This window comes from Podarcis tiliguerta (genome assembly GCF_965153285.1).
Source record: "Podarcis tiliguerta genome assembly, chromosome: 8".
In the NCBI taxonomy this organism is placed as follows: Eukaryota; Metazoa; Chordata; class Lepidosauria; order Squamata; family Lacertidae; genus Podarcis; species Podarcis tiliguerta.
Genome location: NC_139541.1, coordinates 86,823,894 through 86,841,125, shown reverse-complemented (window position 1 = coordinate 86,841,125; position 17,232 = coordinate 86,823,894). Strand labels below are relative to the sequence as shown.

The 17,232-nt window shown below is 49.6% G+C and overlaps 1 protein-coding gene and 1 long non-coding RNA gene across 5 annotated transcripts; one reads left to right on the top strand and one right to left on the bottom strand.

Annotated features, from left to right (window-relative positions):
- Positions 1–4,164: 4,164 nt before the first annotated feature.
- LOC310684255 (uncharacterized protein) lies at positions 4,165–14,569 on the top strand. Of its 4 annotated transcripts, none has more exons than XM_083455069.1 (8): positions 4,165–4,222; positions 7,079–7,244; positions 7,994–8,583; positions 8,754–8,835; positions 9,079–9,161; positions 11,006–11,132; positions 11,627–13,785; positions 14,149–14,569. In XM_083455069.1, exons 3-7 carry the CDS (start codon positions 8,101–8,103, stop codon positions 13,213–13,215), a joined length of 2,364 nt encoding a protein of 787 aa, XP_083311195.1. In that variant the 5' UTR covers positions 4,165–4,222; positions 7,079–7,244; positions 7,994–8,100; the 3' UTR covers positions 13,216–13,785; positions 14,149–14,569. The 4 variants fall into 4 exon arrangements, with proteins under 4 accessions (XP_083311195.1, XP_083311196.1, XP_083311194.1 ...); XM_083455067.1 differs by lacking the exon at positions 4,165–4,222 and adding an exon at positions 4,861–4,983; XM_083455070.1 differs by lacking the exon at positions 7,079–7,244.
- Positions 14,570–14,637: 68 nt separating this feature from the next.
- Positions 14,638–15,927, bottom strand: LOC310684924. The gene is made up of 2 exons (XR_014514971.1): positions 15,834–15,927; positions 14,638–14,829 (listed from the first exon to the last, which is right to left on the bottom strand). It is a non-coding gene; the product is annotated as an uncharacterized lncRNA (long non-coding RNA).
- Positions 15,928–17,232: the final 1,305 nt, after the last annotated feature.

The following is a 17,232-nucleotide window of genomic DNA, read 5'->3' as shown; positions in this document are numbered from 1 at the left end:
TTGTTGCTTTTAACCTCTCTAGCAAGCCTGAGTTCATTCTGTGCTTTAGCTTTTCTGACTTTGTGTCTACACGTGCCGGCTATTTGTTTGAATTCCTCTTTGGTGGTTTCCCCCCTTTTCCATTTTTTGTACACATCCTTTTTTAATCTTAACTCAGTTAAAAGTTCTTTAGATAGCCACCCTGGCTTCTTTAGGCACCTTCCATGTTTCCGTCTCATTGGTATTGCCTGAAGTTGTGCTTTTAATATCTCCCTCTTAACAAACTCCCAGCCATCATGAACTCCCTTTCCTTTTAGTATTACTGTCCATGGGATCTCACCCAGCACTTCCCTAAGTTTTATGAAGTCGGCTTTCTTAAAGTCAAGAAATTGAGTCCTAGTATGCTTGGCTGCTCCTTTCCGCTGTATAGTAAACTTCAGAAGAGCATGATCATTTGCGCCTAATGATCCTTCCACTTCTACCCCATTAACCAGGTCATCGACATTGGTTAGGACCAGATCTAAAATGGCTGTTCCTCTTGTTGCTTCTCCCACTTTCTGGACAATGAAGTTGTCTGCAAGGCCAGTGAGGAATCTGTTTGACCTTATGCTCTTGGCTGAGTTTGACGTCCAACAAATATCTGGGTAATTGAAGTCCCCCATTACTCCCTGGGCTCCCTGGGCTCTTCACCAGCCTGCCTTCACTCAACCTCTTGCCTACCCCCCCCCCGGCCTCTGCACTGCTCTCTACCACAGACTCCCCCTCTTCACTAAACCTCTTCTGCTTCCTGCACCTCCTCTACTCCCCCCATCTGCCCCCTCTTCTCTTTCTGACCACGCATCACTCCTCCTCTGGGCTCTGAGCCTTCTTTCCCTGGGAGAAGACATGCCATCTCCAGAGGAGGAAAAAACTCTATGCAGACTTCCCAAAAAATAGACCAGAGGCAATTGTACTTCATCCAGCAGAGCTTTATTGAAGGCAAGTAAGCATAATGGTCACAAATCCAATACAGTCATACCTCGGGTTACAGACGCTTCAGGTTGCGTTTTTTCAGGTTGCAGACCGCTGAAACGCGGAAGTAGTGGAATGGGTTACTTCCGGGTTTCAGTGGTCGCGCATGTGCAGAAGCGCTAAGTCGCACTTTGCGCATGCTCAGAAGCGCCGAATCACAACCCCCACATGCGCAGACGCGGGTTGCGAGTGCTGCGGGTTGTGAATGTGCATCCTGCACGGATCACGTTCGCAACCTGGGTGTCCACTGTACATTCAGAATTGGCACAGAACGAAGATACAGAAAGGGAAAGTGAGTGAGACCGGGGCTCCTCCTGGCCTGTTCTCGTCAGCACGACCTTGACAGAAAGATAGCAGAACCAGTTTAAACCTGCTGCTCTCAGCTTGTCAAACAAGAAATAACTCAAACAAGAACCTTCTGCCCGTTTCTTTCACAAAGAAAGAAAACTTTCCAGAACCCTCTTGAATTAAGCAGAATAGCAAAAATCTCTACACATCATATCAATACTTTCTGTACTAAGAAATGCAAACTGACGCACCTGTCTGCATCCGGCGAGTCCAGGACATTCATTCGTATGTACAAGATTTCCTAAGCAAAATAGGATGAATTAACTCTTTCCGCTTCATATTGGAAGTGTCCGTAGCATTGCTACATTGAGGCAGTGGGGGTTCCATTCATAAAAACAGGAGTAATACCTGCTAGCAGCCGCTGGGGGGTGCACTTAATGAGCGTGCATCGGTGACTAGGTGCATGAACCAAAGGCAAGGCAGCACCTATGGACTTTTTCGTGCATCAGTTTCCTGCCCCACCCGCCCCCCCAAATAAAGCATATCTGGGTGTGTGTCCTGCGCATCGCTCCCACTGTCCTGCTTTCAAGAGGGAGAGGGGGCTGAGCTGGGTGCGTTCGGCTTGCCAGGGGTTAAAAGGAACTGAGCTGGAGTCCTAGAGAGGATAGGAAATGAAATCTGCTGGCAGGTCCTCCAGAGCCCAAGCCCCGCCCTCCCAAGGTCTTCCCTGCAAGGAGAAGGCGGGTGGCTGTTGTCTCTCTGCTCTGCAAGTGCTGCCCCTTCTGGGATCTGGGGCGGCTCCGCTCTCTTCTGGATGGGGTGCATGGGGGAGAAGACTATAGCGGAATATGCGGAGGGGGGGCACCTCTAAGTCAGGGAACAGAGGGTCCTGCCCCACCCCTCTGCAAAGCCAGAGAGGGGGCAGGTTTGTAGGTCTGCAACTATTATTATTATTATTATTATTATTATTATTATTACTACTACTACTACTACTACTACTACTACTACTACTGTTACCAGTAGAAGACTGATCGCCGAAGAATTGATGCTTTTGAATTCTGGTGCTGGAGGAGACTCTGGAGAGTCCCATGGACTGCAAGAAGATCCAACCTCTCCATTCTTAAGGAAATCAGCCCTGAGTGCTCACTGGAAGGACAGATCCTGAAGCTGAGGCTCCAAGACTTTGGCCACCTCATGAGAAGAGAAGACTCCCTGGAAAAGACCCTGATGTTGGGAAAGATGGAGGGCGCAAGGAGAAGGGGAGGACAGAGGACGAGATGGTTGGACAGTGTTCTCAAAGCTACCAGCATGAGTTTGACCAAACTGCGGGAGGCAGTGGAAGACAGGAGGGCCTGGCGCGCTCTGGTCCAGGGGGTCACGAAGAGGCGGACACGACTAAACGACTAAACAACAACAACAACTGCTACCAGTGCCCTCTGTCAAGAGCTTGGGTGTAACCTTTGACGCCTCCCTTTCTATGGAGGCGCAGGTTGCAGCCACAGCAAAGGTGGCATTTTTCCATCTCCACCGTATCAAGCAGTTGGTCCCTTACCTTTCTCGCCCTGATCTGGCCACAGTGATCCATGCAATGGTCACCTCCAGGCTTGATTACTGTAATTCACTCTACATGGAGCTGCCCTTGAAGCTGACCCAGAAACTGCAGCGGGTGCAGAATGCCGCGGCGAGACTCCTTATGGGGTCTTCGCTGCGAGATCACATTCACGCAGTGCTATACCAGCTGCACTGGCTCCCGGTGGAGTACAGGATCAGGTTTAAGGTGCTGGTTTTAACCTTTAAAGCCCTATATAGCCTAGGACCATCAAACCTACGGGACCGCCTCTCCCGGTATGCCCCACAGAGGACCTTAAGGTCCATAAATAACAACACTTTGGAAGTCCAAAGCCCCAAGGAGCTTAGATTGGCCTCAACCAGGGCCAGGGCCTTTTCAGCTGTGGCCCCGGCCTGGTGGAACGCCCTACCGCAGGAGATCAGGGCCCTGCGGGATTTGACATCTTTTTGCAGGGCCTGCAAGACAGAGCTGTTCCGTCTGGACTTTGGGCTGGACTCAGTCTAAACCCCCCTTTTTTTCTTTTCTTTTCTTTTTTTGATGGAACCCTATATATGGGAATTGTATATAAATTTTTCCTTGGGTCTTTTTGCTGACCCATGTAGGACCAGCATGGATAGTTGGCCCTGGTGAATATTTGACCTTATTTTCCCCTTATGGCTTTGATCTATGGGCGACCACTAAAACAAGGCTGCATTTTAAGCTGCATTTTAGGCTGTATTCTAACTTACATTTTAATAAACTTTTTTGTTTTGTTTTGTTTTGTTTTTAATGTTTTTACTGTATTTATATTCAGTGTTAGCTGCCCTGAGCCTGGTCTTGGCCGGGGAGGGCGGGGTATAAATAAAAAATATTTATTTATGTATTATTATTATTATTATTATTATTATTATTATTATTATTATTTCCCCAGCCACTCTGCACGGCTCACAACAGAATATTAAAATACAATAAAGCATCAAACATTAAAAACTTCCTTAAACGGGGCGCTGCGTCCGGATACCCGTTTCTGGAAGCCCCGGGAGAGGAGAGGAGCTCTGGCGCTCGGATCCTGCTTGCTGCCTCCCCATTGACGGCGCTGCACCTGACGGGCCCCGGCCTGATCCTGCAGGCTCTCCCGATGTCCTTCGGTCTTCACCGAGCGCATCCCTGAAGGCGCTCGAGTCCCCCCTGGGTGGCTCCCCAAGATGATGGGATGCGCAAAAGGGGCGTCTCTTCCAGGATTTCGCGGGAGGGGCTGCCTTGCCGTGCACGCGGCGGTGTCGGGAGCGCGCCGGGCCCCGCCGCGCATGCGTCCCTGCCGCTGGGCGAGCCGAGCTCCTTCCGTGGACCTGGACAGGTCGGCAGGCGGGCGCGCGCCGGAGGTTGGCGGGGCAGGTGAGTGGCGGGGGCGCGCGGACTGGTCTTGCCGAGCTGCCTCCTGCTCCGAGGCAGGCGCACTCTGCGTGTGCTCAGAGGCACGCTCGTGGCCCGAAGAGGTTCGGCCGGAGAGCCCCACGCCAGCCAAGGCTTGCAGCCTGACAGGTGCCTTTCCCGGCGGAGCGAGGATGGGGCCCCCAACACACACACCCCCGGCCGCCACCTCCGCTTTTGGAGAGCTGAAGGCCAGCCGGGATGGTCCCCCAAATAAGACCCCATGGGTGCGTGCAATGCATGGGACTCCAGGGAGGGAGAGAGAAGGGAAGTTTGGGGAGCTCCGCTTTGCAAGGGTGAAAAGGATCAGCTCAGAAGGCCAGGCAAGAGGGTCATAGAAATAGTGAATTGTTTTTATTATCAGGGGTCACCAGGGTCACCTAGTCCAACCTCCCGCAAGGGAGAACTATTTTGCCCAACAGGGGCTCGAACCCACGACGCTGAGATGATCGAGCCTCACGCTTGACGCGCCCCTGTTTGGCTTTATCTCTGGGTGTCTGCAGTGCGCCTGGCTCCTCCTGCGATCCTTGCAAGGTGAGCCTTGCAAGGGTTAAAGGGAACCAAGCTGCACATTCCTAGAGACGACGGGAAATAAGCGTGGCGGGGGGGGGGGGCACGAGGTCCTCCCCACCGAAAGCCCTTCCCACATTCCCAGCTCTCTCCCTGAAAGGTGATGGATTTCGTCTCCTCTGCAAGAGCTGCGCTGGTGGCACCTTTGGGATCTGGTACGTCCCCTCTCTCTTCCCCATAGGGCGCATTGGGGGTCCCAGGGCTGCAGGGCAGGGTGCATGGGGTGCCTGCTGAGGACCCCCAAGTCAGGGTTCTGCACCCCTTCCTCTCTGCGAGATGGCAGGAGGTCCGCAGCTCTCCTCTTCCCTTGGATGGAGACGCTGCTTGGCCCCTTTGGGGAGGGGTCACTGAGCCAGGGAGAAAAGGGCCTGCAAAGGAGCCCCAGTGGGATTGAGGAATGGGTCGCACCCAGGTGGAAACCTTTGGACATTGAAACTTGGTCTGCATGGTGAACAAATAAACAAAGCCCTTCCACCCATGGAACTCCCTGCCACAGGAGGAAGGGCTGGTCACCAAGCAAGAGGGTTTTCAAAGAGGATGAGGCCAATTCAGGGAGGAGCAAGGGGCTATTGACAACAACAACAATTTATCATCATCGACAACAACAAATTATTGTTTATGCCCCAGCCATCTGGCTGGGAAGCCATTCTGGGCGACTTCCAACAGAAGATTAAAAATACTGTAAAACATCAGTCATTAAAAGCTTCCCTAAAGAGGGCTGCCTTCAGATGTCTTCTAAAAGTCAGATAGTTGATTCTGTCCTTGACATCTGCTGGGAGGGCATTCCACAGGGCAAGCACCACCACTGAGAAGGCCCTCTGTCTGGTTCCCTGTAGCTTTGCTTCTCGCAGCGAGGGACCCGCCAGAAGGCCTTTGGTGCTGGATCTCAGTGTCTGGGCTGAATGATGGGGGTGGAGATGCTCCTTCAGGTCTACTGGACCTTTGAGGCCATTTAGGGCTTTAAAGATCAGCACCAGCACTTTGAATTGTGCTTGGAAACGTACTGGCCACAATGGCCATGCTCTGCTTCCACAGTCAGAGGCAGCCATGCTTCTGAAGGCCAGCTGCTGGGAAGCGCCCTGGGTCCTGCTGGTGGGCTTCCCAGAAGAGGCCCCTGGTTGGCCCCAGTAAAAACAGGAAAGGCGAGCGCAACCTGGTGGTAGCAGAATAAATGATGCAAGGAGGGAGCTGCATGGACTGGGTGGACACAGAGGAACAGTGCGAGGAACCAGCTGGGGGGCCCCCAAGGGAAGGTGGCTGTGGGCCAGGGGAGGGAGCAGACTGGGAGAACAAAACTGAAGCTGAAGAGATAACAGGGCTTAGTGAGTGGGGAGAGTCTGTGGCAGAGAGCAGTCCAGACAGAGGCAGAAGCTGCAGCAGGAAAGTGAGAAGAGGGAGGCAATGTTAGAAACCCAGGTGTATAAGCCAGGGGCCAAATGGCTCCTTAAGCCAAGGTTGCCATTTTGGAGCAGGACAGCTCTCAAATCTTATTTTTCAAATGATGGACTGACTGTGATTGATTCTCAGTTAAACATCCTGCTAGTTCAGATCACCTTGAGCCAGATTAAGAGTTTTGAGAACTTAAAGAAGAAAAGTCCCTTGATCCAGGAGCAGCCCACAGATATATTGGCCTCTTTTTCCTAATGGTGACATGGACCAGTCATAACATAGGGATATTCTTCACAACCGTGAACAGGGCAGTGGGGTAAGCAAAGACAAGCGAAAACAATTCACTATAATGTTCTTTGCTGCTCCTGCTCAGAGTGCACAGAAAAAGCATTTTGGTTCCAGGAATTCATTCTGAATGCGGCAATAAAATATAACTGGCATTCTACAGGATGGATTATTAGTGTGTGAAAACAGTCCAGAGCCAATGATACCCAGATGGTGGAGATGCCAGCTGGTATCCTGGCACCCAGGCAGCTTCACTTGATCACTCAGAGTTGTGGTGCAGTCCAGCCCTGGTTCCAAGCAAGACTCACCCACGCTTGCCCAGGGATCATTTCTCTTCTCCTTAAAGTAAAGGCAAAGGGACCCCTGACCATTAGGTCCAGTCGTGGCCGACTCTGGGGTTGCGGCGCTCATCTCGCTTTATTGGCTGAGGGAGCCGGCGTGCAGCTTCCAGGTCATGTGGCCAGCATGACTAAGCCGCTTCTGGCGAAGCAGAGCAGCGCACGGAAATGCCATTTACCTTCCCGCCAGAGCGATACCTATTTATCCACTTGCACTGGTGTGCTTTTGAACTGTTAGGTTGGCAGGAGCAGGGACCGAGCAACGGGAGCTCACCCCGTCACGGGGATTCGAAGCACCAACCTTCTGGGAAGTCGAGGAGGAGGAGGCTAAGTCGGCCATGATTAAATGGGCACAATATCTAGGTCACACCATACAGATGTCCCAATGGGAGAATTTGTGGAAGGTAAATTGGAGGTTTACTGCCTGTTGTTCCATAAGGGAAAATATGCAAAAATGTTATACCAGTATTAACTGACACTGCAAAAACTCTTCAAGATGTATAAAAATACAGCAGATGTATGTTGGAGATACGGGGAAGCAGGAGGCACCATGCTTCATATATGGTGGCCATGCCAGAAGATCAAAGAGTTCTGGAACAACATTCACTCAGAACTAAAAATAATGTTAAAGGTCGATTTCCCTAAAAAACCAGAAACATTTCTTCTGAGTATTACAGGCACAGATATCCTCAAGGGTCTAAGGAATTTTTTTTGTATGTAACCACGGCCACAAGGGTGCTTATTGCAATATATTGGAAAAATGACAAACTTCCTACCAGAGACGGCTGGTTAGGCAAACTTACAGAATATGTGGAATTAGCCTCTCTTTCTGAAGGAATTAGAGAAAAGCCCAGACAGGAGTTCATTCTAGGATGGGATAATTTTAAGAACTACTTGAAAAATAGTTGTAATATAAACATGCTAGTTGCCTTTGAACGATTTCTGTAAAGAGTATATATAAAGAAAAATGATATCAAAATAGAAAAGAGAATTTTTACAAATAATAACAATAAATTTAATATAAAGGGAAATATGGAGAGAATGGGAGGTCAAATGTATGTGTAGAAAATACATAGTTAAAATTGTATTCGAATTTCTTTTTATTTTTCTATTTTTTTGATACTTTTTCTTTCAATTTTTTGGGTGAACCTAGATATCTTTATCGGACTGATTGAAATGAAGATATTTATGTATTGTATATATATGGAAAATAATAAATAAAGCAATTAATAGAAAAAAATACAGCAGGAACCTCTCATTATGACTGGCAGAACTTGGCAGAAGACCAAAGGATCCTTCCAATCTCCTGGAGGTGTCCTGAGAACAGAGATGGATGAGCAAGACTCAGCTGGCCCTGAAGCAGGAAGAGGTCATGTCCTGGAAACAGGGAGGAGTGGGGGATGCTGGGAATACTCTGTGAAGAAGAACCCAGGTGAGGAGGACACCCTCTGCTCAGAGGTGCAGAGCCAGCAGCTCAGTCAGTTCTGCTTCCAGGAGGCCAAAGGACCCCGAGAAGTTTGCAGCCAACTCTACCACCTTTGCTATGAATGGCTAAAGCCAGAAACACACACGAAAGCTGAGATGCTGGACCTGGTGATCTTGGAGCAGTTCCTGGCTGTCCTTCCAGCGGAGATGGAGAGCTGGGTGAGGGAATGCGGAGCGGAGACCAGTTCCCAGGCGGTGGCCCTGGCCGAAGGTTTCCTCCTGAGTCAGGCAGAGGAGAGGAAGCAGGCAGAGCAGCAGGTGAGAGAGACTTTCCTCTGGATACTCCCAGGGGGCTCCAAAGAGGAGGGAGAGTATTCCCAAATCATTCCCTAATGGCCCATCCTTTTTTGGAAAGCATCTAAGGAAGGGCCATTCCATTTTTAATCCTTCTCCTCATGCTCTGTTTTGAATGCTTTTCGCTCTTTCAGGGGAAAGAACTGTTTGCAGAAATGGGTCTGGATTTCTCTGAGGCAGAACCGACTCCGTTGGATACCCGAGAGAGGCCACTGGGTAAGGAGGAATGAGTTTTTTCTCCATTTTGTCACATGTTGTAGATTTTGAAAGAAATCTGTGAGTACTTTTCATCTTTTGGAGAAGATATTTGGGGTGAAAAATTCAGAGAAAAGGAGATATGTTTTTGCACAACTAAAATGTGAAATGGGTACAAACATCCTAAAGGGGTACTTTTTTGAAGGCCCATCTATAGTTTCCCCTCTGAGAGAAGCAGGCACTCGTGACCTTTGTCTCTCGTAGGTGACAGGACGATGCCAGCAAGACCTGCTCAACCATCTCCTCACGATGGCGGAGGAGAAGCAGCAGCTGGGAAACCAGAGCAGGTAGGAGGAAGGAGCCTTGTGGGGAAAGAGGATGTCATGGACTGGTTGGACACAAAGGAATGGTGGGAGGAACCGCCACGGAACGAAGGCTCAGGGCCAGGGGAGGGGTGGTGGGACGATGAGGAGGGGTCAGAGGGAGAAAAGGAAGGAGACTGGGAGGAGGAGGTGTCAGAAGCTGGAGAGGCAACAGGACTTCGTGAGCAGAGGGAGTCTGTGGCAGAGAGCAGTCCAGACTCAGAGGCAGAAGCGGAAGCAGGTGAGAGGAATGAGGAAGGCAGAGAGGGGTCTGGCTTGTGTAGAGGCAAGGGGTCTCCCCATCCTCCTGCAGCAAGCTCTCCTCCCTGCTTGACTCCCACAACCCGGAGAGCCAAGAAGCAGGAGGAGCAGTCTCAGATTGCTTATGGAGTATTATGGAAAGGAAGGGACTTAGCTGGGAGAAAGTGGGGCCTTTTTTCTCTGCAGCTGTCTCCTAATGGCAAGACCTACGGAGAAAAGTAGGTCATTAGGCCTGGCAATCCTACAAAGATCCTATCTTTTTTAATTAAGAGTTAAAATCACCCGTTCTGTGTAGGCAGAGAGGTGGGGCAACCAGGCTGCCTCTAGCATGAACACATCTCTCCTCCTCCTCCTCCTCCTGGCTTCCCTCAAAGAGGACCTAAACAAAGGCTGAAATGCTATTCGGGGAGGTTTATGTGCTGAGAATAAGGAACAGCAGCATCCCCTTAACGCACCTTCTGAATGTCGCTAGGATTGTTTTGTGGGATGTGAAACCCAAGAGCAGTCAAGTACAACATTCCTAGAGTGAACATGTTTACACATGAGGAGGAATGTTTGTCCAGCCAGCAGGTAAACTTCCTGTTTCCTTCTGGTCTGCGACAGACTTCCTCCTCATGTGACTAGAGGTGGGCGTGGCCTCACCTGTGCAGGTAAGGACAAAAGCACAGGGCAGGGCAGCCATCTCTCTCTCCTTGACTACATGCCTCGAAGAAGCAACATCTGCTTAGCCAAAGATGCTCTCTTGGCCTCCAGCCCAGAGAGGAAAAAGGGACTGTTTCCTTAGGAGATAGTTTCCAGATGTATGTTACTTTTCTAAGCTAAGTCTGCCTTCTGGGATCCGATTGTGAACAGAATGTGAGTAAACTCTTTTTATACTTTTATAGGAGACTGTGTCGTGTCTTATCTTTTATGAGGGAATAAGGGGAAAATACCAGAACTGTTATTATAGAGGCTTTAGCCAGCCTGAGCAAAATGCATCCGCTGCAAGTTTAAAAAGGGGAATGTTACTCTGCTAAATTGTGAACTTGTTAACACAAGTTGGAAAGGCTATAATCAAACAATATATCTTCTCCTGCATCCCTGAACATTTCCACATGTTTATAAGTCATTACAGTTTCATTTCTAGATTGAATGTTAAAATAGGCTTCTAAGTGTTTTCACACTGTACCGAACCATGGCCAGGATACACCTAACCAGCGCCATCATTCACACAAAGGGGCTCCCCCCCCCATCCTCCTCATTCCCCCATTCACCTCTTGAACTTGGTCTTAGGGCATCGGGAGGGCCTCCTGACCCCCAGAACAGCACACAGGGAAATGGGATCCTTGCATCGGATTGCTTGCACGAAGAGAATGATTTGAAGAACACCAGGTTCTTAATAGCTCACATTAAAATACACAATGAATTATTCCATTAACACATTGAAATATTTATCCATAATTAAAATGTGCAGCAAAACAAACCCATTAAAAAAGAACAGCAGTTAAGAGGCAGAAAATAACAGAGTAAAGTGTAACAGTTCACCTTTATTAGGTCTAAGAGGACAGCCTTTTTCCTTTTCCTTTTAGGGTCCAGTGTGCTTTGAAGATGTGGCTGTCCATTTCACAGACGAGGAGTGGGCGTTGCTGGATCCTGACCAGAGAGCTCTCCATAAGGAAGTCATGGAGGAGAATCGTGGGATCTTGGACTCTCTTGGTAAGGCTCCCTATTGGATCATCCTATCTGTTTTGTAATTTAACACCTCTCTCTATGGGAGGAACCTCTGTTATTTCGATGGGGCTCAACTGTAAGCCTTGGATGAAAGACTATTGACTGCTTTCCCTGTGAATATTCTTCCTCCAGTTCTGCCTTTTCAAACCATGATCAGGCTCCTCTGAACTGCCCAGGCCTTCTTAAATGTCGGCTTCAGAGTGATTTAGGATGTAGAAGTAGCTTTTCCTAGGTTCCTTGTAATTGTTCTTGCTTCCTTGTGTTTTTGATTGACCAAAGGTAGATTGACATTGGAGATGACACAGATTCCATGAATAGGCCAAACAGAATCAATCCCAGAAAAGAGCCAGACCTTTTGAATTGCAGGCAGTAAACTATGTAGGAAGACTTCACATCTAACTCCCTATAGTTCTTCCCGGGTCACAAGCATTATTTAGCATTGCTCCATAATTTGCGGCTCTAATCCATTTCTCTCTCAGTTGCAGGTGGTGATGAATTGGAAATGAAGAACAAGGGAGACCACAACAAAATCCACACAGTGGAGGAGCCATATCCATATTCAGAGTGCGGACAGAGCTGCAGTCAGAGTTCCCATTCCACTTCCCATCAAATAAATCCCATCAGGAAGAAACCCTATCAGTGCTTGCAGTGTGGAAAGAGCTTCCTTCACAGCTTCAGTCTCACTGTCCATCAAAGAAATCATACAGGGGAGAAACCCTATCAATGCTTGGAATGTGGAAAGAGCTTCAGTCGAAAGGACAGTTTCACTTCCCATCAAAGAATTCATACAGGGGAGAAACCTTATCAGTGCTTGGAGTGTGGAAAGAGCTTCATTCAAAAAGGCCAGTTCATGGCCCATCAAAGAATTCATACGGGAGAGAAACCTTATCAGTGCTTGGAATGTGGAAAGAGCTTCATTCACAGACGCCAGCTTACTGTCCATCAAATAATTCACACAGGGCAGAAACCCCATCAGTGCTTGGAATGTGGAAAGAGCTTCATACACAAAGGCCAGGTCACTGTCCATCAAAGAATTCATACAGGGGAGAAACCATATAAGTGTTCAGAATGTGGAAAGAGCTTCATTCACAGAAGCCACCTCATTGACCATGAAAAAATTCATACAGGGGAGAAAAAATATAAGTGCTTGGAATGTGGAAAGAGCTTCATTCAAAGAGGCCAGCTCATGGCCCATCAAACAATTCATACAGGAGAGAAACCTTATCAGTGCCAAGAGTGTGGGAGGAGCTTCAGAAAAAAGGACAGTTTCACTTCCCATCAGAGAATTCATACAGGGGAGAAACCCTATCAGTGCTTGGAATGTGGAAAGAGATTCATTCACAAACGCCAGCTCACTGTCCATGAGAGAATTCATACTGGGAAGAAACCCTATCAGTGTTCAGAATGTGGAAAGAGCTTCATTCACAAGTGCCAGCTAAGTGTCCATCAAAGAATTCATACGGGGGAGAAACCATATCAGTGCTTGGAATGTGGAAAGAGTTTCAGTGACAACCACCAGCTTACTGTCCATCAAAGAATTCACACAGGAGAGAAACCATATCGGTGCTTGGAATGTGGAAATAGCTTTATTGTCAGAAGCCAACTTACTGTCCATCAAATCATTCATTCAGGGGAGAAACCTTATCAGTGCTCAGAATGTGGGAAGAGCTTCATTCACAGACGCCAGCTCACTGTCCACGAAAGAATTCACACAGGGGAGAAACCCTATCAGTGCATGGAATGTGGAAAGAGATTCAATCAGACGGCATCTCTCACTTCCCATCAAAGAATTCATTCAGGAGAAAAGCCCTATCAGTGTGTGGAATGTGGGAAGAGCTTCAGTCAGAGCAGCCATCTCACTTCCCACCAAAGAATTCATACAGGGGACAAGCCATATCAGTGCTTGGAATGTGGAAGGAGCTTCTGTCAGAGCAGCCATCTCTCTTCCCATCAAAGAATTCACAAAAGTGAGAGACCGTTTCAGTGCCAAGTGTGTGGAAAGACTTTCAGCCACAGGGCCCGTCTTGCTTCCCATCAAAGAACTCACAGTGGGAGCGAACTACAGTAGTGGCTGTGTACAGATTTAATTGGAGGAGACTTTAGTTCGTATGAGGTGATGGTTGCAGCTGGGTTCTTTGCCACATCTGGTGCCCCATAGTAATTCCTACCACGTACCCAGAACTGTGACTTGAAAGTCCTTCTCCAAGGTGTTGAATTCCTTCTTCATGTCATGCCTGGGGAGAGGGATAAGAGAGATTGGGTGACATTTACTGTCCATGCTGAGCTTTCCTTGGAAGGAGTTGGTGTAAAATTTGAGATAGTTGATTGAATTAGATATTAATGATTTTGATTTTGTTTGAAGTGTCCTAGTTAATTGCATTTAACATTTTAGATAGAATGTATTAGGCTTGATTTGTACGCCTGCATTTTGTAACCCTCATTCCACCCTCCTGAACTATGTAAAGCTGTGATGTGTATGTTCCCTACAGCTTGCAGCCTTTTCTGACCCCAGAAGGGCAGGTGATGTTTTGGGAAAGAGAGAAAGGAAGAAGTGTTGAGCTAGCATTTCCTTAGCCTGGTTGCCTAGGAACATTGTTGAAGTGAGACATATGAGACCCAAATACAATAGAAATAAAAGGTACCCCTGCCCGTACGGGCCAGTCTTGACAGACTCTAGGGTTGTGCGCCCATCTCACTCAAAGAGGCCGAGGGCCAGCGCTGTCCGAAGACACTTCCGGGTCACGTGGCCAGCGTGACATCGCTGCTCTGGCGAGCCAGAGCCGCACACGGAAACACCGTTTACCTTCCCGCTAGTAAGCGGTCCCTATTTATCTACTTGCACCCGAGAGTGCTTTCGAACTGCTAGGTTGGCAGGCGCTGGGACCGAACAACGGTAGCGCACCCTGCCACGGGGATTCGAACCGCCGACCTCTTGATCGGCAAGCCCTAGGCGCTGAGGCTTTAACCCACAGCGCCACCCGCGTCCCTACAATAGAAATAGAAATACTTTATTGTCACTTGTACAACTTATATACACTGAGATTACACAAGCACACCCCCCCCCCACTCAGCTCTCTTAGTCTTAATTCCCCTCGTTTACTGATGCACACCCACCAAACCCGAAAGTCAGTTGCCCTGTTGTTATCTTTTCATTCAGCAGCCTAACAGCCTAACAAATGGCCTGGAAACTGTGGGAGTCGATATTCGCATTAAGCCACACGTCCCATGATCTGAGACCTTTCTTGATGCAAGTGGAAGAGTGTTGTGGCATTTTATAAGTCTTTGTGTGCTGTGTATATTAGCTTTCTTCTAATGTGCCTCCTGGAAGCCTTTTCGAACCAGCCCTTCTGCTGAACAACTGGTTAGCAAGGCTGTCCTTTGCAATAGTTTCAATAAACTGGGTCCCAACAGAATTGCTCTCATTTCCTTGGTCCCCGGTTTATATTTGTGTTCCCTCACCTGGGAAACAAACTGATGGTGTAGAAGCAAATTCTTACCACCCAAGCTTTATTTATTATTTCTATAGCTATTAAATTTCTAGAGCACCGTTGATCTGACGATGCCAGGGTGGTTCACATCATGAATAGAGAGGTTCACAGTGCTTCCTCTTCCAGAGCCTCCAAGCTGCAAATTGGTGGGGCTCCTTATTTTCTCCTGCTCATCTCCGTCTGCGCTGCTTTTACTCTCCTAGACCGGGGGCTCACAAGAGAGCAGCTGGCAGTCCCAGAACACCAGGACTCCTCCCCGGGAACGCTGCGTAGCTGTCCCAGTGCTGGAGGAGGCCGTGGGGCCTGCAAGAGTGTTCCCTTACGTTCCCCCACCAGCCCCACAGGCAAGCTGGATACTTTTGTATCATATATACATCTGAAACCCGTTCCATTGCTAGGGGGTGGGGGTGGGATCCGCTCTCAGGCCCCTGGGGATGAGGGGGTGAAATAAAAGAGGAGAAGGACCGCCCGGAGGACGGCCTTGCAGAGACACTCCTGGGCCCTTGCAGGACAACAAAGCAGCTTTGCCTTTGATAATTTAATGTAGGATTATGCAACTGTTATAATTTAGATATTATATTTTATGTGAGGGAATCATTGGGAATTTTGGTTATCATGTATATATGTTAAGTTTCAATAAAGATATTTGAAAATTAAACAAACAAACAAACAAAGCAGCCTTGTCGGGGGAGAGAGACCTCAGGCGACCCCTTCGGGCCTTTCAGCCCTCGAGATGTTGGCAGAGCCGGGGACTAAGAGGTCATCCAAACACCCCCAAATCCCATTCACCCACGCAGGACGACGAGCCAGAGTGGCCCCCTCCACATATAAACTTCCCTCCTAGTGATCGGCAGCCCAGAGGCTTGTAAACCCTTCAATGGAGTCCCGAAACCCCTCAATGAAACATCAGGATGGACCAATCGGCGCCGTCCAAAGTGACAGGCAGCCAATCCGAAGTCAGGAAGCGCGATCCGCCAGGAGAGCTCGGCTCTTTTGCGCGACTCCTTGAGCGCAAGAAACCGAGAGCAGAAAGCGGGGAAGAAGCGCGCTACAAAATGTAGCAACAGCGGATACAATGTTTCTTGCAAGACAGAAACAGAGGGGAATCCAGGGCTCCCCTCCCTCCCTCCCTCCCTCAAGCAGAAGGTCCTTTGCCCCTAGGGGGGAATCCAGCTTCGCCCCAGGAGGCAGCCCATACCCCAGGCAGGAATCCGGATCCTTCCAGAGGAGAAGCGCAGGAAGGCCTCGCGACTGGCAGGAGGTGTGAATCCCGGTCTTGCTCTTTGGGGAAGCAGCTCCTTCCAAGGCGGTGGGAGCTGGGATGACTGGGGGGGGGCACTTTCTCCTTTCTGCATGACAACCACTCCTCTTTTGTGACCATGGCGCGACGTTTTGGTGACGGTGGGAGGGATGCGAATACGACCCCCCCTAGGGGCTGCGATGCCCGGGGCTCCTGCTTTGCAGAGGGAGGGGGGAGGAGCCCGGCTCGCCCAGGGTTCAAAGGAACTGGGCTGGATTCCGAGAGAGGACTGGGAATAAAGGGGGCCACGTCCCCCAGAGCCAAAGACCCTTCCTCCCCATCCCTTCCTGCAAGCGGGGGGGGGCTGTTGTCTCTCTGCTCCGCAAGTGCTGCCTCGGGGGCGCCTTCGGGGATCCGGTGAGTCTCCTTTCTCTTCCCCCTTTGGGCGTCCTGGGTCTCCCGCCCCCTTTGGATTCATTTCGGTCTCCGCAAATAAGGCGCCTCGACGCGTCGGCAAAGTCCGAGGCTCCTCCCGGGCTCCGGAATAGAGAGGATGTGCGTTGGATGTGCCCCGCCTTGCAAGGGTTAAAAGGAACTGAGCTGCATTCCTAGAGAGGACAGGAAATAAGGGGGGGGGGGTGGACGAGATCCTCCCGAGGAAATTCCCTCCCGCCCCCCCCCCAATTTCCTCTCTTCCCGGGGGAGGTTTTCGTCTCCTTCGCAGGAGCTGCGTCGGTGGCACCTTTGGGATCTTGTAAGTCTCCTCTCTCTTCCCCATAGAGCGCAGGGGGGAGAAGGGGGCAAGTCCCAGGGAGGGGCGGGGGGGGGGAGTTTATATTCTTCTTCTTGGGCGATCCCTGGTAGCCGAGTAAGATGGTCTTCCACGAAGACGGTTTGAACAGTGAGTCCGTAAGTGACTGCGGGGGCCAGTTCTGGATCCACACGTGCTTCCACAGTGGGGACTTTGGTTTCCGGGCTGGAGCCGATCCCGGTGTGGATTTGCCAAGTGTGCCTTCCGCTTAGCACATTTCCCCTTGCGTCCTGAGTTCGAGTTCGAGCCTTTGGTCAAGGCTGTTCTCCAACTGGGGCGCTCGCAGGCCAGTGTTTCCCAGTTGTCGGTGTTTATACTACTTTGTAAAGATTTGCCTTGAGACGATCTTTCATCCTCTTTTGACCACCAGCTTTATGCTTTCCATTTTTAAGTTTGGAATAGAGTAGTTGCTTTGGAAGACGATCATCAGGCATCTGCACAACATGACCAGTCCAGCGAAGTTGATGTTGAAGAATCATTGCTTCAACACTCGTGATCTTTGCGTCTTCCAGTACACTGGCATTAGTTCTCCTGTCTTCCCAAGTG

Coding starts and splice junctions, on each gene's coding strand:
- LOC310684255 (XM_083455070.1), top strand. CDS start 8,101: ATGACTGGCAGAACTTGGCAGAAGACCAAAGGATCCTTCCAATCTCCT. Junction 8,836..9,078: donor TACCCGAGAGAGGCCACTGG/GTAAGGAGGAAT, acceptor TGTCTCTCGTAG/GTGACAGGACGATGCCAGCA. Junction 9,162..11,005: donor CAGCTGGGAAACCAGAGCAG/GTAGGAGGAAGG, acceptor TTTTCCTTTTAG/GGTCCAGTGTGCTTTGAAGA.